Genomic DNA, 18,885 nt, shown 5'->3' with positions numbered 1-18,885 from the left:
GCGCCCCTCTATCGAGGGCAAACGGGTGCTTGTTTTGCGCCACCCCCGGAACTTTGCTCCTGAAGCCAGACTCCATCCCCCGCCCGGGAAGCCTTCCGTCCTCTGCGCTCCTCGGGCGCGACAGCTGTTCACCGGGCATCCGGGTCCTTCGTTCCGCCAGGTTGCCCAGCATAGCGCGGGGGCGTTTGTCAAGAGCCTGAGTGCGGGTCCGAGGGGTCTGCGGCTGCATCAGCTTCTAACTGTGAACTTGAGAGGGTCCTTGAACCTCCCGACGGTGGGTTTCTTCTCCTGTGCGGTGGGCGGTGAAGACAGGGCGCTGTGACTGCTGAAGGGCTCCCCCACGTGGGGCTCCTCGCCCACGACCCACAGGTGGCAGGCGCGTCACGAATCACAGCCGGTGGCCTGCTCGTCATCCCTGACACTGACTGGGTGCCCAGCTGGCACCGGGTCACTGCCGGGTGACTTGTGTCAGCACAACGAAAGGGATCCCCCGTGGAAGGACGCTGACAGCCAGCTTCTGCCTCTCCGTGGCAGGTGGCGGGGTTTTGAGCCGCGACTCCAGCAACTCACGGCCAGAGTTGCTTCTGGGGAGTTTTCCAGGGCTGACGGGGCGCCTCCCCTCGCCTCTGCAGGGCACCCGTAGTGCCTGAGGTCGGCGTGGTGGGAATTTCAAAGCAGCGATGACACCCGGTGGGCTTGGTTCCACCTGGTGCCGGTGAGCCTGGGGCCGACGGGCAGGCTCCCTGACCCGGACCCCCGATCAGAAGGCCCCTTCTGTCTTCCTTCCTCTGGGAGCCAAGCAGGGCATGGGAGTGGGTGGGCCACTTCCTTCCTCTGGGAGCCAAGCAGGGCATGGGAGTGGGTGGGCCACAGACTGCGGGCGGCGGCCTGGCAGAGGGCAGAGGCTGGTTTGGAGCCCCGGTTCTTTGGTCTCGGTGTGGCTGAAATGAACAAAAGCCCGGGGTTTTCTGCGATTCAGTCTTCCAGAGCCTGACGGCTGACCCCACGGGAGACCACAGTCCTGTGTTGGGGGAGGGGGCCGGCACCGGCCGGCTCTCGGGTTCCCCATCTCTAGGGGTGGGGATTAGGTCTTTCTGGCATCCCAAACCCAGGACGAGGTCACAGTGCTGGAGTAGTTTCTGGAAAAGAGAGGAAGAAACCAGCAACAGTTTCATCTTTTGAGTTCATGAGAAGCAGCCCTGTCGGGTACCTTGAAATTTCGTCGGGTCTGCCCAGAAAGGAAGGAAGCCCACCGTCGTAGACCCCGCTCTGCGCCAGGCACGGGCTCTGTATGTGCCGCTTCCCCGGGCAGCTCTCGGTCAGTCGACATTCCCTGTGAGGAACCTACGGACCAGAGAGTCCCAAACAGCCTGCCTGCCGTCACCCAGCAAGTGGCAGAGCTGGAGCGGGCACCCAGGTCTTTCCCACCAGAGCGCTTGGGCGACTTCTCGTGCGGGAAGGACGATGACAGATTTATGTATCCCGAAGAAAAAGTATTTGTAATGAAAGAAAGAGCCCCCCCCCCCCCCGAAGATCAGGCAAGAACAGATCTGGCGTGAAAGGCTCCGCTGCGTGCAGGGGTGAGGGAGGGGGTGGACGCCTTCCCTGCTTTGTGCCTGCGGCCGGGGCTGTTCCTTTAAGTCGGGTTCTCCGTGGGAACTGCCGCAGCCTGGGGTGGGGGTGGGGGATGCTGGCCGAGGGTGGTGCCAGCCTGCCCGAGCTCCCTCCGGAGCCTGAGCCGTCGTCGTCAGCTCCCAGCCCAGACAGCGGTGACGCTGACTCTCCTCAGGGCCTCCCTTCCCTCCGAAGCTGCTGATTCATCCACGCTGAGTCGCCGGGGCTGTGGGGCTGGGAGCCGGGGCTCTCGGGCTCTGCTGGGTGGAGGCATTGGGCCTGCTGGGAGGTGTCCCTGAGCCCCGGTCCCCTGGCCGGGGTGGGGGTGGCGGTGAGGGAGCAGGGGGCTTAGCGCATCGCAGAGAGAGCTCCAGCAGATTTCCAAGCAGACATGCAGGTTGGGGGTTGGGAGTGCGGAGAAGGCGGGGGAGACAAGGCTTGGCCAAGGTCACACGTCAGGGCCGGGTTGGCCCGTCCTTTCTCAGTCTTCTCTGGCCTCCCCGCTGCAGGGTGCTTCAAGGATGACCGCATCGTCTTCTGGACGTGGATGTTCTCTACCTACTTCATGGAGAAGTGGGCGCCACGGCAGGACGACATGCTTTTCTACGTGCGCCGGAAGCTGGCATACGCGGGCAGCGAGGGCAGCGTGGACGGAAGGAAGGTGAGCAAGCCCCTCCGGCCCCAGCCCCGCATCCCTGCGGGGTCCGCTCTTAGCCAGCCGCGTCGGCCTCCCTGCAGTCCTCACGCAGGTGATCAGGGGAAAGTGATGCCCACGGAGCACCTGCTGGGTGCCAGGGGCTGCGTGGAGACGGCCACACACGCCCGCTGGTCTTCGTGACCCTGGAAGGGCAGAGGTTCCATCACAACTGTACCTTCGAGGAAGCAGGTTCAGAGGCGAGGTGATTTGGCCGGCATCTCCCAACGGAGCAGAGATTTGACCCCGGGGGCCAGGGGCGGCCCGGGCTACGGGCAGGATGCCGCAGCTCAGAGATGATGCTGGCAGGTCTGAGCCCTTACCGTGCAGCAGACACGTTACCTGTCGTGTCCTCCCCGCCACCGGACAGGTCAGACGGGGAGACCAAGGGCTCCGAGGCGACGTGACTCACCTAGGGCGTTTCCCCCCACTAAACCGAAGTGCGTGGACGAGTTTATAAGACAAACTTCGCACATGTCTGTCTGTTTTTCAGAAACGTTGCTAGCTCGTAAAATGTTTAAGCGACCTGTATGCCAAACGTGGAAATGCGTCGTTTTCCTTTCTGCCCCAAACTGGGAGGGCTGTGGAGGCGGGTCTGGAGCTCACAGACCCCTGACTCCAGGTGCAGTGGCCTCTGACCCCTCGGCCGCGGCCTGTGAGCTGTGGCCCGTGTGTCAGGTGCGGGGAGCCCCCTCCCTGCCGTGTGCCTGTTGGGCGAGCGTGGCACTCACAGCATAGGTGTTCTGCGAACGGACAGGCCTGGTGGCTGCTGCAAAGGAGACGCCGTGATTGGGTGCTGGCGGCCTGAGAGCCGACGCAGGAGGACCCAGGGTTGGGCGGGGCCCTTGGGCATCCGCGTGGCGCGGCAGCCGGCTGTGTACCCGGAAGTGCGTCACACAGAGCCGGGGGACACGGTAAATCCGGTGACTGGAAGGGGCAGAAGTGGTCGGCAGAGGCCACTTGGGTGAGGTGAGTCTGCAAGGGTGGAAGGAGGTTCCCTAGCAGGAGGGGCGATGGCTCAAAAGGGGGGCCTGCAGCTGCGTGAAAGCCCCGTGCATTCAGATGGCCGTGGGCGGTAGCGTGCGGCCTGGGCACAGAAAGGTGGGAGACGAAACGAGGTAGGCGCAGGCCAGACCTTGTGGAGGCTGAAGGTCGTGGCCAGAAGTTGGGGCTGATCCCTGAAGCTCTGATAAAGGGAGGAGGGGGGCGTGGTCAGAATGCCACTTAGCAGGCTCTCGGGCTGGAGGGGTTGGAGCAGAAACGAGGGAGGGGGTCAGGTGCAGGGGCACGGACATCAGGTCGGGACGCAGGGGCGCAGTCAGTGGGCGGGGTGCAGGGGTGTGGTCAGCGGGCGGGATGCAGGGAGGCCAAGGAAGTGGGCTCAACTAGCAGGGCTTCAGGTGACTGAATGTGGGCCAGGTCCCTGACTTGGGCCCAGGGTGAGTGCGGTGCCGTCACAGGAGGGGACGCAGGGGGACGGAGTTGAGTGTGGGGCAGGTTGAGTGCTAGGTGCCCGTGGGACATCAGACGACGATGTCTTCTGGTGGTGATCTCCTGTCTGAAAGTCAGCAGAGAGACCAGGGACAGGGTCTCGGGTCAGGACCACTGGCTCTGAGATGACACCTGGGGCTGTAGGCATGTGTGGGAAGTGGAGGGAGACTTTGAGGTGTGCCGGCCAGAGGGCCTGGGGCCGAGCTCTGAGCTAGCCTGAAGCCAGAGGGACCAGCGGGAGACCCTGAGCTGCTGGCTGGAGAGATGGGGGTCCCAGGAGAAGGGGGCGTGGCCAGCGGGGACACGGGACCTGACGAGCCAAGTCCGGCAGGGTGAGGAGGGGGGCAGGGGGTGCCCTCCGGGAGGGACGAAGAGAAGGCCCCCGTTGGTGGAGTTGGCGGGGGCAGGTATTGGTGGGGAGGTCCATGAGCTGAGCACCTCGGGAGCCTGGCCCAGGGCTCCTCAGCCCCGGGTCACCATTCCTGCCCTGTTGGGGGGGGGGGGTGCATCTGGGAGATCCGCCATTCCGGCTTTGTCTCCCCGTGACTTGCCATGTGACTCTGGCCGATCAGTTCCTCCCCGGGGCTCAGCCTGTCCGGGGAAGGGGGCTGGGCAGATGCGCACTAAGGTTAGGGTCCTCTGATTGCACACGCCCGGGACACCAGACGTGTGGGATGGCGTGACCACATGAGTCCCCCGGCAGAGAGGGTGGTGAGCACCGAGGGAGCCTCACTGGCTGTGACCCTCACTGTGGGCATGCTTTCGTCGCTCAGCGCAGCCCAGGGGCACAGGCTCACCTGAGAGGAAACGGGAACCACCGAGCATTCTGCCCAAGGGCACGCCGCCAGGGGACTGCAGGGCCGTGGCCTCTGCCCTCCAGCCGGCACCACTCTGGCCTGCCGGCCTCTGCTGGAGTTCACGTTGCAGACATTGGGAGTCTTTTCCCAAAGGCCACCTGCTCAGATCAGAGGCTCTGATAATAAGGATCGCAGCTGGACCTTGAATTTTGGGGTGGGGGGAGGCCCCAGCTCTGGTTAGAGATGGTTTTCTCAGCCCTACCGAGCCTTGAACTCTCCGGGAGGCAGGTGGGAGAACAGAGAGGCCAGGTCCCAGGCATGTTCCCAGGGGGGCCAGGTGAAGAGGTGGGAAGGAAAGTTTCTTGGATTCAGGACTGAGGAGTTTGGGGACCAAGTGCAAACTCTCAGGAAGGTTTGGGGAGCATGTGGCAAGTCCAGCTGCCCCCCTGCTAGAATGTTCCATTGAACACCAAAGTGAGCAAATGCAGAGGCCCCTCCCACTCCGCACTGGGAGCACAGAAGTGACTCAGACCTGGCCCTGCCCTCGGGGGGCCTGCAGTCTATTGGGACACACAGACGGCACAACCGGGGACACAGGGCGGTCGGTGCTGTTGTAGTGGGAAGAACGGGGGGCGGGGGTGGGGTTAGGGGGAGCCCACAAGAGAAGGCGGTGACACCTGGCCTCAGCGTTGTAGGACAGAGTGAGGGGACCACGGTGGCCCAAGGGCATTCCCACTGGAGGGACCAGCACACGTGGAGCTGGAGGGGGCGCCAAGCACCTACCAGAGCGGACTGGGTGGCGTGTGTAGTGTTGGGAGGGCAGGGGGCGGGCGGCGATGTGGGGAGACCCTGCGGGCCTCAAGGGTGCAGGGTGGGCAGGGAGGGACACACAGGGAGAGCCGACAGCCGTTCCCAGGCAGCCCCTCCGCCCCCACCGCCCAAAGGAACAGAAAGGGAGGAAAGCGCTGGGCAGGCGCAGTGTGGGCGCTTCCGCGGCGGCGCCTGCGCGCTGCGGCTTCTCTGCGGCAAGTCCACCCCCTCCTCCCCCTTCCTGCGGCTGAGCTGGTACCCGGTTGCCATAGCGACCCGCGGGGGGGGGAGGGGGGCTTCCGGCGCTCGGCCGGTGGTGGCGGGTGGCAGGGTGGACAGCCCCCTACAGGCAGGTTGCACGGAAGCCGTGTGGGTGGGACGGGAGGCTGGGCTCCCCACGACCTGCTGCAGGGCCCGAGGGACCCCCCCCCCCACAGGCCCACTTCTTGACCGCCCGGGGGTCGCATCGCTGGAGTCCGCGTCCGCGTGAACACCTGCCCCCCCCCCCCCCCCCGGTAGTGGGGCGGGGGTGGGGGGGAAGAGCCCCGGAGGCCACGGCCAGGCTCATCCGTGCCCATCCTCGCAGCCGGCAGAGACCGAGCCCGAGGTGGACGTGGAGGTGTACCGGCGTGACTCCAAGAAGCTGCCGGGCCTCGGGGACCCTGACATTGACTGGGAGGAGAGCGTCTGCCTGAATCTCATCCTGCAGAAGGTACAGGGGTGTAGTGGGGGGCGGGGCTCCCGGAGGAGGGCTGTCCTAGGCCCCGAGGGACAGCAGACCCCTCCACGCATGCCGCCCTGCGCGCTCTCTTCCAGCTGGACTACATGGTGACATGCGCCGTGTGCACGCGCGCCGATGGGGGGGACATCCACATCCATAAGAAGAAGTCCCAGGTAAGCAGTGGGGCTGAGGGCCCGCGGGCCTCCTGACGGCCGGCGCAGCCCAGAAGTGGCAGCCACTGGCCGCTCAGGGTTTTGGTGGGGGACACCACCCGCCCCCTCCTCCTTCCCTGCCTCGAGGTGAACTTCTGACCAGAAAGCCACGCGGCTCCTGGGGTCCTGTGTCGCCTGCAAGGAGCGCACAGAACCAGGTCGTCCCCAGCAGCTCCTTGCGGAGCGACGTAGGACCTGACCTGGCTTTGGCCTGGCCCTGAGCAGCGTGACCACAGCCACCTGTCCCTCGAGTGGCTGTGGGCCTGGGTGCGGGGGTTGGGCCTCGCTCAACCCTCCACATCTCCTTCCTTTCAGCAAGTGTTCGCGTCCCCCAGTAAACACCCCATGGACAGCAAGGGCGAAGAATCCAAGATCAGCTACCCCAACATCTTCTTCATGATCGACAGCTTCGAGGAGGTGAGCCACACGCGCCCAGCCGTGTCTCCCCTCGGGCTCGCGGTCAGGGGCGCGGAAAGCTGGCCTCCCTGGGGCCTCACATGCTTGCAGACGGGCGAGGGCGGTCCCGACTCCGATCCCTGCGGCTCCGCCTCTTCCTGGTGCTGGACTTGGGGCCAGGGGGGCCCCCCTAGCCCTGAGCCTGTTTTCTCATCTGTAAAGCGAGCGTCACGATCACGCGTCCTACTTACCTTACCCGTCAGGGTCGAAGATCAAACGAGCTCATGGGTGGAAAGATGTGTCATGAACGCCTATAAAAAGGGCTGCCCGGGCAGGAGTCATTAGTGTCTCCGTGAAAACTCGAAATAAGTGCCTCCCCGCCTTGGGATGCTAAGACGTCAGGGGGGCCGGGCTTCGGAAGTTTCTGGGCCAGTCTGGGAAAACTGGGACGCACGGCAGAAAGTGACTCACCCGGGGAGCACCGGGCGCACCTGCCCCCACTCCGCTCCTGCCCAGCTGCTCTCCTCCTCCGAGGTGCTTGTACTCGCCTGCAGGTGGCCAGGACCCCAGGGAAGGCTCGCAGAGAAGGGAGCACATGTTGCGGGGTCTCACCTCAATTTCACGGTGCCTTGAAGCACCACCTTAGTTAGGCTCAGGGGACGAAGTGCCCTCTCTAGGCTCGCACAGCCCGTGCGTGGCACAGCCGAGATTTGAACCTGAGTCTGGGTGACCTGGAAGCCGGGTCTGCGCACCAGCTCCTGGAGCAGTGACAGGATGCAGAGCCCCCTGTGGACCGGTCTCGCAGGTGGATGGCCACTCTGGGTGCTCCTGAGGGCAGGGGTGGGGCGGCTGGGGCTGGGTGCCCGAAGCCAGAGGGAAGGACATGCTGGACAGCGGGACGGACAGACCACGCGCGCCGTTCGACTCCACGTGAGGGCGTGCGATGAGCGTCATCGTCCTCCCAGTGGCCAGCGGGTGGTGCATCCCCTTCCTGTCCCAGAGTCACTGTCGTGAACCTCCCCCTGCCAGACACCGGCCCTGCTCCCCCCGCCATGGTTAGGCCGCCCCTGTGCTGGTCCCTGTGCCACAGGGGCGGGGCTGCGGCCCTGGCCGAACAGCGTGACATCTGTGTCCCCTGCCGGATGGGAGCTTCTGAGCAGTCCTCCTGGCGGCCCCGGGCAAGGGAGGGGTGGTGGCCTGGGAGGCAGCCAGTGGTTTGGGAGGTGGGCAGCTGACCCTTGTCCCCTCTCCTCCTCTGTGCCCCATCCCAGGTGTTCAGCGACATGACAGTGGGGGAAGGAGAGATGGTCTGTGTGGAGCTGGTGGCCAGTGACAAAACCAACATGTTCCAGGGTGTCATCTTTCAGGGCTCCATCCGCTACGAGGCACTCAAGAAGGTGTATGACAACCGAGTACGTGTGCGGGTGGCCCCGCGGCCCCTCTGTCCTGGTCCGGCTCCGCCTGGTGCCGTCACCGCCCCTCCTCCGCACCTGTGGTCCCGCGCGCCTCTAGGTGCTTCGGGGCCTGCGTTAATGTTCCTCCTCGCTGATCCGGGCACGCTTGATCCGAGGGACAGGAGGCCCCACCCCGAGTGCAGACACTCCTGAAGCCGGCCCTGGCTGGAGGGAACGGGGAGGAACCGGGTGGACAGGCCGCTGTCCTGCAGCCGGGCACCGTCCCGAGGCTGGCCCCTCCCAGGACCCTAGTGACTTGTGTCCCCAGGAAGAGCCCATCCCTCCGTGCGCTGACTCAGGCCGTCCCCCGCCTGCCCACAGGTGAGTGTGGCTGCCCGCATGGCACAGAAGATGTCATTCGGCTTTTACAAGTACAACAACATGGAGTTTGTGCGCATGAAGGGGCCCCAGGGCAAGGGCCACGCTGAGATGGCAGTCAGCCGCGTGTCTACCGGTGACACATCCCCCTGCGGGACGGAAGAGGACTCCAGCCCGGCCTCACCCATGCATGAGCGGGTAAGGGCTGCACAGCTCGGGGAGGGGCCTCCCGTCCCTCGGATCCGCTTCCCACCGCCTCCCTGGTCCTTACAGCCCCCCGGTGAGGTAGGTGGCATCACCCCACCCCTCGGGTGAGGAGGCCGGGGTTCAAAGAGGGCAGTGACTTGCCCAAGGTCACACAGCAGGTCCGTGCGTGGGCCAGCTTCCCTGAACTGCCAGCTGCAGCTGGGCTAAGCCTAAGGGGAACCCGGGCTGGTCCTGGCACCTGCCTCCGGGGACACGCTGGCCGAGCGTGGGCACACAGCCAGCCTTCCCTGGGGACTGCCTTGGGGATGACGATGAGTTAGCCTCTCCTCCTGCCCTGTGAGGATGAGCGGGAGAACGCGAGGTCCCGGAGCCGCCCAGCTCTTCCCTCGGCCTGGCCCACCGGTTTACCAGGTGTCGTACATGTTGAACTCTAGCAGCAGCCCGTGGGTAGGCATGGGTGTTCCTGTCTGCTTGCCGGATTTACTGGCGCTGCCCCAGGTCACACGGCTCTTCGGGTGGCAGCACGGAGCCTTTGAACCCCGCTCTTTCTAGGCCACCGTCCTTCCGCAGGGGTGGGAAGCCGAGGTCGGTGGCAGCTGTATTCCCGGGGCCTCCCGTGGGGCCCAGGGCTCGGGCGGGAGAAAGTCTGCAACCCGCTGGCTGCTTTGGCCCCGCTTGGGTCTGGCAGGGGGTTGCCGCTCGGAGCTGTGGGTCTTGGCAGGGGTGAGGTGAGTGAGGGTGCCGGGGGCCAGGAAGCAGCTTTGGCCAGCCCGCCTCCAGGAAAGGACTTGGGGGTGAGACACCGTGGGCTGGAACCCGGGCACCGCTGCTCGCGTGACCTGGGACCAGTCTCTTCCCATCCAGAAGCGGGGAGCCCCGCGGTGGTGGGAGGCTCAGAGTTGCTGCTGAACAGCGGACACCCGACTCGGGCGTGACCTCAGGGGTGCTTCCCCAGCCACCAGTCACCACTGGCTGTTGACCTGCTTGGGAGAGTGACTCTGAAGGGCGTAGAACGCCCTTAGTGCTGACGTGCCCGAGATGAGGAAGCCTGTGTTTGCTACACTTTTTAGTGTAAAACCGTTAGCCGCGCATATGCCCAGGCAGCCAGATAGCAGGTGTCTCTCTCTCCTTCGTAGCCTTTTTGGTTTCGTTCCTTCTGCAACGGATGTGTTTGAGAAGCAAAATAAACATAATTTATTTTTTTTGCTATTTTTTTTTTTTTTTTTTTTTTTTTTTTTTTTTACCAAGACCAGGGTGGGGGTTCCAAGCGGAGGCTTCCCCTATCCGTGAAATAGAGGCTGTTGATAGATTTCTGAGCTGACGGCGGAGAAAAGGAGTCTGACTCCTCTCCCCGGCCCTGCAGAACGTGTATGTGAAAGGCCTCGCGAACAGAGAGATGTGTTACTGGACTTGCCCGAGCCTTGCTGTTCCCATCCATCGAGTGGCAGTGACAGTCCCTCCCTCCCGGGGTGGTAGTTGGGGGAGAAGGAGAGGGCACCTGGCTCAGAGTCTCAGGGAGGCCCGGGGTCGAGGGAAGGGACCCGCCAGGGTCATGCAGGTGCCGGTGGCGGGGCCTGACCTCCTGGGGACTGCTCCGGCCCCCCGCCACCTCTGTGCTTCCTGCCGCTTGCCCCCCTTTTCCGGAGGGGTCCTTTGTAACCAGCTCATGACAAATACAGACTGTGTGTGTATTGTGGTATCTGGTGTTTTGTTTTGTTTTTTCTATCTTTTAAAAACCTTCCCTGGCTTGTGGGAGGACCGTCTGCAGCCCAGCGGCCGCCGCGACTTGGCTGGATGTCGGAAGCCGTGACGAGGAGGCTGATGGGGCTCCTGAAGTCTCAGTCCCAGCTCACGTTGTTCCTCAGATTCTTGTTTGCGTGGGGAGGAGGGAGGAGATGGGCCAAGTTCCCTCTGCCTGGAACGCCCTTCCCCCCCTTCTTCACCTGGCGAACTCCTACTCGTCCTTCAAGACCCATCTCAAGCGGCGTCTCCTCCAGGAAGCCTTTCCTGATGTCCCAGGCTGTCGACCCCATTTGCTCTGTGCCCCCCTGTGCCCTGTGCTTCCCTTTTTCTGTCTCAGCAGCCAGCATTCAGTCTGTGGTTGTCGCTTTCCGAGTGTGTCGCCCCCACAGCAGACTGTGAGCTCCTCGAGGGCAGGGCCCGGTGTTGTGTGCCTGTCTGTCCCTTGTGCTGCGCCTGCCTGGCCCCGCGTGGGTGTCCAGAACGTTTGGTGCCTGAGCGGTGTGGTTACGAGAGACGAGGGGACGGAAGTGTTGGCTGCTTCGCCACTGCACTTCCTCGAAAGGGTGCGGGGGCCGAGAGGGACGGGGGCTTATCAGCCGAGAAGAAATTGGGGTGAAGAGCTTAGGAGGCCGAAGACCTGGGTTGAACCCTGGTTTTGACCCCCTCCTGCTGGGTGACCTTGGGCGGGTCAAGGTCGCTGTCCCACCTTGGTTTACCGATCTGTCCGATGGGGCTCCCGTCTTGCGGATTGGTTGGGAAGCTTGCGTGGATCCGTGTGCCGTGGCAGGGGGCTCGGGCAGCGTCCGCAGCCAGGCTTTGTGCTGGTCGGTGTCTGGGGCCCCTACGGGGCCCCTGGCCCCTCCTTGGGCAGAGCTGGCAGCGAGGTCCTCCTGCCCTCCCTCGAGCTGGACCGGCCCCCGGTGCCCGCCTAGCCCCAGGAAGGCCCGCCCTCCGGTGGGTGGGGTCGGGGCCCTCCCGGGGTTCCTGGGCTGCCCCGTGACTGCGGCTCTTTGTTCCCAGGTGACCTCCTTCAGCACGCCCCCCACCCCGGAGCGGAACAACCGGCCCGCCTTCTTCTCCCCGTCCCTCAAGAGGAAGGTGCCCCGGAACCGGATCGCTGAGATGAAGAAGTCTCACTCGGCCAACGACAGTGAGGAGTTCTTCCGGGAGGACAACGGAGGGGGTGAGTGCGGCCGTTTCTGCCCGGAGGGCCAGCCGCGGCCGTGTTTCCTCGCGGTTCGGTCCCTCGTCCGCAGCTGGAGAGCCGGCGGGTGCCCGTCAGGGCTGGGGAGGAGCTGTGGACGGGCAGACGGCCAGACAGAAGTCCCTGCCCTGAGGAGCTCCCGCTCTGTGGAGAATAGGAGGCACCGTCGGTTTGCAGACTTTTCCGGATGTCGATGGTGTGACTGTTGCACACGGAGGGTCCGAGAAATCCTCGCCTAGTGGGAGATGAGCTCTCTGGTTGATTCCTGCACTCGGTGACTTCAGGCTGCCGCTGTGCTCCTCCTCAGTGCCCTCCCTCTAGAGCCTGCACGGGGGTGACCGTCAGGGTCTCCTCAGGGCCCACCTCCCCGCCTGTGGTGACCGGGCGTCTCTGCCTGGGTCTATGGGGGCCCCATCCAGCCCACTCGTGCCCTGCAGAGTCTCCCAGCTGCCCCGCACCTCCCACCGTCTCCCCGGCCGGGGCAGGCCCGGCAGCCAGCGAGCCCCACGCCGCGAGGGCGGGAGGCACCCCATCTAAGCGGTGGGAGGCCATCGGAAGGTTTTAAGCAGGGAGTGACGGAATCAGATGTGAAGGCTCGAGTAGCACTGAGTGGTCCCTGCAGGGAAGGGGCTGTAGGAGGCAGGCTGGCTCCCGGAGATGAGATGTGGGTGCTGGGCACCGGGCGCGTGCCCTGCAGGGGTGAAAGGGTGGCCCCTGGCCGGAGCTGGGGCCGTCCTCGTTCTGAGCGCCAGGGCCCAGAGACAGAGGGCCCCAGCCTCGACCTGCTCGTGTGTGCTTGGGCAAAGCACCCTCCCCACCTTGGCTCCTTTCCAGATCAGTAGGGAAGGGCTGGTAGGCACCCCAGCCTGCCTCCCTGGGTGATCCATCAGAGTGGGTGGGGCCTCCCAGCCTCGCCCTGGGCCCTGCACGCTGGTGGCCCACTTCCGGTGACAGATGGGCCACGGGGAAGCAGAGAACACAGGGGGACGATGAGCCAGGCCCTGCAGAAGAGACTGTCCGGGATGGGGAAGGGGGGTCAGGGACGGCTGGAGGGGCGGGCAGGAGGGAGTGGGGCAGCCACAGGCCAGGGGCGGGCAGCTCTGCGGTAGGTTGGGGCACGGAGGGGCTGGCGGTCAAGGGCCCAGGCTGCGGCAGAGGCCGCACCGGCCCCTTAGGCAGCCGCCTGCGGTGGGGGGTGCTCCCCTGGTCCTCCCAGGGGCCCTGACTCGGCCTTCTCCCCTCCAGCGGATCTGCACAATGCCACCAACCTGCGGTCTCGGTCCCTGTCTGGCACGGGGCGGTCCCTGGTTGGGTCCTGGCTGAAGCTGAACAGAGCGGATGGAAATTTCCTTCTCTATGCACACTTGACCTACGTCACTTTGCCGCTGCATCGGATTTTAACAGGTAACTACGCTGCTGGAGGCCGAAAACCGGATGGCTTTTTCGTAGCCGACCTGAGACCTGCTCCTGGGGCTGTCCTTCCCTGTCCTGTTGTTTCCAGCCCAGAGCCCATCAGCAGGTGTCCGTGTTGGGTTCTCGGCCTCCCGTCGAGGCCTGTGGATGGGGCCCCTTCTCACAGCTCTCTGGAGGCTCCTCCTGTCCCCCTTGGGTGACTGCGGGCCCCTGGGTGTGAGTCACGGGTGGGCGGGGCGAGGCGCCTGGGGCCGGGCAGGGACTCCAGACTCGGGCCGGCCGGTACCGGAGCCCCGCTTCCCCCCCACCCCCGCCATGGCTGGGCCGTGCAGCTGCTCCGAGGCCGGTTCCCGTCTGGAGGATGGGAACGACCGGTCTCGCAGCCCCGGGAGGGCGCGCGAGGAAACGCGCGGAAGTACTTGGCGGGGACTGCCCACGGAAACGGAGCGCTCGGGGTATTCACCTCCTGGTCTCGCCCGCCCCCTCCCGCCGCCCTAGACATCCTGGAGGTGCGGCAGAAGCCCATCCTGATGACCTAGCCGTGTGCAGAGCCCGCGCGGAGCCCCCCCAGCCCTGCCCGGCCCCGGGCGTGCTGCCAAGTGCCTACCCGTCCACCGCCACCGGGGTCTTCTGTGACAGCCCAGCCAGGCGGGGCCGCTCGACTCCGGGGGCCGGGGCCGACTCCACGAACACCAGCCCAAACTGAAGTGCCTCTTTCTCCTCCCCTGCTGGCTCTGCTCCCGCCCCTGTGCCCAGCCGCCATCACGCCCCCCCCCCCCACTCCCCCGGCCCCAGCCCGTCTCTGGGGGGCCCTCGGCACCCAGAGAGGCCCAGAGACGCCAAGAGGCTGTAAGAGCAGAGGAGCGGCCGGCGCCCGGCGTGTGTCCAGACCTACGGATCCGACGTTCACGCTCGGACAGACCGCAGGTGGAGAGACCCCCCCCCCCCCCCCCCCCCACCGGTTGGGGGCACTCAGTGTGTCGGACCATCAACACTTCCCCGAGGAGAACTGGCTTCAGAGTCTATAACGCTGTACCGGTGAACTCCAGCGTCCGAGTTAGTCCCAACCCATCCGCCCTCCCCGTTCACCACTTGGTTATAAATGGGTTACCGCGGGGTTTTAAACGGGGCGCGCGGCTGTTGAGGGTTTTGCCCTGGGCTGGGAATACCTCACCCCCGCCTGGTTCCAGAAAGGCCTCGAGCTGAGCAGACAGGCCCCGATCCTGCCAGAACGGCCTTTGCTTCCAGCCAAAGAGCACCACCAACACACACACCTCCGCCTTGGAGATAACCCCGCTCTGCGCCTCGGCTGGCGCGACCTGCGGAATTTGGACTCTGAGGGCAGGTGGGACGGCTCGGTCGTCAGACAGAGAAGAGTGTTTTGGGGGAGTGCGGTGGAGTCGGCCCCCTCCCGGGAAGGTTCTGGGTAGAACCTCCATCCCATCCCAGGGCCGGGGTTGGGGCGGCGGGGGGGTGGGGGGGGGGGCTGGGAAGGGGATGGGGTGTTTCCCGGAGCTCGTTTCCTTTGACTGAGTGTGCTGGTCCCGTTTCTCAGACCAGCTCACTGAGGCAAAGCGGAACTGGCCTCCACGCGGCTGGTCTGGTGGGTTGGCGTGAGCGGCCTGGTTCCGGCTGGAAGGAGTCCTGCCGGTGATGACAAACCACGAGCCTTCTCCAGAGCGGAAGCGTGTGCCCTGCCCCCATGGGAATAAACTGTAAGCTGGGTCTCTGTCGCCACGTTGTTTTGTTTGAAGTCCCCTGGAACACGTGAGGGTTTCCAGTCGTGCGTAGAGATCCTCTCTGCGAGGAGAGAAGGGGCCGGAGGGGCTCGCCCCCACCTGTTCTATTCTGCGCACACTCCAAGGGTTTGCGCTGGGCTCTGGGAACAGGGGCTGCTTTGGGGCTTTCTCTAGATTTTGTATGCTGTTATTAAAAGCAAGCTATTGCGTTTCATTCTGCCTCAGTTTGCCCACCTGTACAATGGGGCTGATACCACCTACCTCACCGAAGTCTCCAGGGTTGCAGTGTACGACTGGGTCGGGCGGCCACCCTGCACGGCTCGGCTCGGGGGTAGACCTGGGATGCCTTCCCGCCCCCCAGCACCCGTGTGTGTGTGTGTGTGTGTGTGTGTGTGTGTGCCGGGGCTGGGCTGGAACAATCTCGCATTCTCGGCAGCGCCCAGCTCCCGCTTGGCTGTATCCCAGCTGCCTCAGGACTTTGCGTTCCAGAGCAGTGTTTCAGGACAGCACAGAGCCGGGCCTCACCCCTCAGACCCCTGAGCGCGGCCCCGTGTTCCAGGAGTACTCTTCGGGGGACCCGAACGCTGTCCCCCAGTTTGTGTCTAGGGTGGCTAAAGTACAGCTTTTTCTTCGGGAATTTTTTCCTCCCTGGTCATCTGGGGTCTTAAGACTCTGGAACTCAGGTCTCGGGAGAAATACGGTCCTGACGTCTCTCCCGTGGAAGAATGAGGTAGCTCCCACGCAGAAGTCCAGAGGGGCACGAAAGGGTCCCCCCCCCTGCCGGAACCAGGCCCTGAGGCTCAGCCCCCGCTCCTGGGGGCCCCTGGGCACACCAGACGCCTCCTCCATAAGGTGACACACGTGAGTTCTGCCCGCGTCACAGGCGAGCTGAGGGTTAGTGATGGTACCGTGCGCGTACAGGTGCTTGGCGGGTCCTAGAAATGTGTGCAACGGTGGTGTTTGGAGACGACCCCTCATCTGTGACACACGCGAGCGGATGCGCACGACGGTCTGGCTGTTTTCCATCCAGCACAAAGGTGGCGCCAGCCTGCGCGGGCACCGTGCTGTCGTCACGCCCAGCCTGAGGGCGAGGAAACCGCACAGCGACAGCCGGAGTCCCATCCAGGCAGCCGGCCCCGGCCGTACCGCGCCGTGACAGACGGACACGCGTCGTGGAGGCCACCTTTCTCGATCTTTGCAGGACATGCTGGTTTTAGAAGCACTTGGTAGCTGGGCAGTAAGCTGTCCCCGAGGCTTATTTTTTCAAAGCGACCAACAACATCAATGGCAAAGTAACAGTAACGAGGGACAGGGCCGAGACCGGGGCCCCAGCGCCCTGGTCCTGCTGTGTTCCTGGCGTTGGTACGGTTTGCCTTCTCGCAAGGCCATCTTGCGTTTTGCTGGAAGCGTGCCCGTCTCCTGTGTAACGCGGGGATGACCAGAGCACGCGTGCATTTCTCAAATGGGAACTGGAGTCAAAGTACAGTTTTCCTGGGAAGAAACGAGGCGTCGCTTTTTGGGCCATGAACGAGAACGTTCTCTCTTGACCAGAAATGTCACGGTCCCAGAGTCGATGGACGGTGTGTCGCCTCCACTCCACCTGTTAGCGCCTCCAAAGCTGCGGGAGCGTTTGGTCTCCCACGCGGAGGTCTTACAGGAACTGCCCGTTGCTTCTATAAACAGCCGAGGCTCAGTATGTCAGAAAAAGAATATTATTTATGATATTGTATAGTCAACAAAGAGCAACAAATAAGAAAACGAGGAAAATATTCTGCAGCCCAATCAACTTGCAGATGGAAGGGTTTTCCGAAGAGCCCCGTTCTTGCCAACGTTTGGGCTTTTCAAGGACCGGGAACAGACCCTCAGAAATGAGGTTTCTGTTCTACACGGAGCAGTGGCAGTGAACCACACGGAGGCTTGCTGCTGGTTTCCTCACATAGAGTCTAGCCAGTAGATGCTATGGTGAAACTTCTTTTTTCCCCCCGTTAAAAGACATTCCAGAAGGTGGGCCCTGTGCGGTCGGTAAATTCTAATGACTGACGTGACTGCATTTGACCCTGTCATAATTTGGAGGTCTTGAGGCGCTGGCCGAGATTCTTTAAAGGCGTCCCATGTTAAGAGGCTGCCAGCGTTTTCCACGAGCCTGGATAGCTTCTGCCCGGGCACGTGTCCTGGGCGGTTTTGCACATTAGCGAGAATGGGGGTTTCATAGCCAGTTTCAAGCCCAAGTATCTTTTGACATGACGTTGATTCTTCCTGTTCAGGCTGCTTCTCGTCTCTGTAGCAGAAAGCAGAATTCTCTTAAAACACATCGCCACCCTGACGGGGACACAGGCTCCGGGAGAGAGGGAGGCAAGGGCCGGCCGACACCTCCCCCAGAGCGTGAGCCTGAAGTGACCTCCCGGTCCCGTGGCCTGAGTCGGTCTGGGTGTGGGGGGGGTCACCTCTGGCTGCTTTCCTCTCTTTTCCACCTGGTGTGGCACTGACCTGGTCCTCGGGGGGAGAAGGGAGTCCTCTGGCCTTTTCTCTGAACCTCCGGAACGAACAACCTGGAGAACCCCTTGGTTCCCATGCACAGAAGCCAGGCCGCCAGGCTGCCGAGGGGCCTGGGGCGGGGGTCAAAGCGCCACGGCGGGTAGCCCCCCAAAGTGGAGGAAGCCGCAGATGCACGGAGAGAGTTCACGGTTTTCCTCGGTCCCCAAGGCAAGCGGGCACCTTTATTTCTGCGGCTCCGGTCCTGACGCACAGGAGACCAGATGTAACGGTGATGCCCCAGCTCTGCCGAGGTGGCAGCGGCGGGAAGCTTTCAGTCCTTCTTACCTTCCTTGTGCTTTTACGCACGTCCTCAGCTCGCAGGGGGGGGCGGGCGGGTTGGGTGTAAATAGGGACCTTTTCTGGTTTCCAGACGGACTCTGTGTGTGAGAATACTCAACCCTGCAAAGAAAACCTGTTGAGATTCTTTTTCACGACCTTGAGGCTTGAGTAACGTGGTTTCTACAAAACCTGTTTTAGCAAAAACAGCACGACGGCATCATTGGACACGTTAGGATCTGACTGTCCGTGGCGTTTCCATAGCAGCAGCAGCGGCAGCTTCTGGGCCACCCATCTTCGGTATACAGAAACCATTTCTGAGCAGCTCTTGGTTGGCTGTGAGCTGTGCTGTGCGGGTTTTGCATTTCTGTTGAAGGTTGATTTGCATGTTGGATATTAAATTTCTTTTTCCTCTGTGTTTTCCTCCAGTGGATCTGTACTTGGTTATTTTCTTTTCCTTAATGGTAATTTCAAATTAAATACGGATATTATAGCAATTCAAGAAACTCGGTGATTGAACCTTAATTTGCCCCCCCCCCCCCCCCCCGCCAAAGATTTCTTCTTCAACTGTTTTTGGAGCTTTCACACGAATGCCTGTTTTGGAAGTGTCAGAGCCGGACAGCATCCACCCCAGGGCCCCGGCTCCTGGGAGCTGGGGACTCAGGCCCGGGACTGGTGTGCCCGGGGCTTTGGTTTAGGCAGAGGTGGTTATTTGCAAAAACAAATCCCAAGAGACATGTCTCTGGTTTAGCTCCAGTCCCCGTGAAGCAGTACACGCCCTTCCGCCACACCATCAGATTTCCCACACTTAATTTCTAGAGAAACTCTTAAAAAGCCCTCATGGCAGCGGGAACATGACTAGGGGCAGAGTGAGGGGTCCCAAGTTCAGGGACAGGCTTGCAGGCTCTCGACAGGCTGCTCGGCCTCCGGGAAGATGGCTTTCTGGGCCGTGGCTCTCTGTTGCCTTGAGACTCTGCAGTTAATCACGCTGAGTGGAGCGTGTTGCCTGTTTTCAAGCGGGCTCTACCCGCCAGAGGTTGAGGCGGGCCGGTCGCAGACGTTGGCAGCCTCTGCGTCTCGGGGCTTTTTGTTCCCACGCGCCAACAGACTCTCAGTTGGGTCTAAGGTGCAGAGCACGCATCAGCTCCCACGGTGGGAAGCAATGGGACAGGAAGTGGAAACGGGAGAGGGGTCTGAGAGGAGCACACATGTAGATCCAGAAATATGGCGAGAACGGTCACATTGGTGACCCCTCTGACAG

General features: G+C 63.1%; 1 protein-coding gene across 5 annotated transcripts in view; it reads left to right on the top strand.

Moving 5' to 3' along the window:
- Positions 1-18,130, top strand: part of KIAA0930 (KIAA0930 ortholog) — a 38,449-nt gene extending 20,319 nt beyond the window's left edge. For 2 of the 5 annotated variants that reach the window (XR_003970093.1, XR_003970096.1), the window contains exons 2-11: positions 2,124-2,275; positions 5,993-6,118; positions 6,223-6,300; positions 6,655-6,756; positions 8,007-8,147; positions 8,511-8,705; positions 11,478-11,640; positions 12,907-13,065; positions 13,573-14,419; positions 14,630-18,124. Coding sequence is in view for 1 of the 5 variants with exons in the window: in XM_030320903.1 (XP_030176763.1) it covers positions 2,124-2,275; positions 5,993-6,118; positions 6,223-6,300; positions 6,655-6,756; positions 8,007-8,147; positions 8,511-8,705; positions 11,478-11,640; positions 12,907-13,065; positions 13,573-13,613 (1,157 nt within the window). In the remaining 4 variants the exon portion in view is untranslated. Of the gene's footprint in view, positions 1-2,123; positions 2,276-5,992; positions 6,119-6,222; positions 6,301-6,654; positions 6,757-8,006; positions 8,148-8,510; positions 8,706-11,477; positions 11,641-12,906; positions 13,066-13,572 lie in introns of all 5 variants that reach the window. The other 3 variants (XR_003970095.1, XR_003970094.1, XM_030320903.1) reach the window with 3 other exon arrangements.
- The last annotated feature ends 755 nt before the right edge of the window (positions 18,131-18,885 follow it).

The sequence above is a fragment of the Lynx canadensis genome, chromosome B4, assembly GCF_007474595.2.
Source record: "Lynx canadensis isolate LIC74 chromosome B4, mLynCan4.pri.v2, whole genome shotgun sequence".
In the NCBI taxonomy this organism is placed as follows: domain Eukaryota; kingdom Metazoa; phylum Chordata; class Mammalia; order Carnivora; family Felidae; genus Lynx; species Lynx canadensis.
This window is presented reverse-complemented; position numbering and strand designations above follow the sequence as displayed.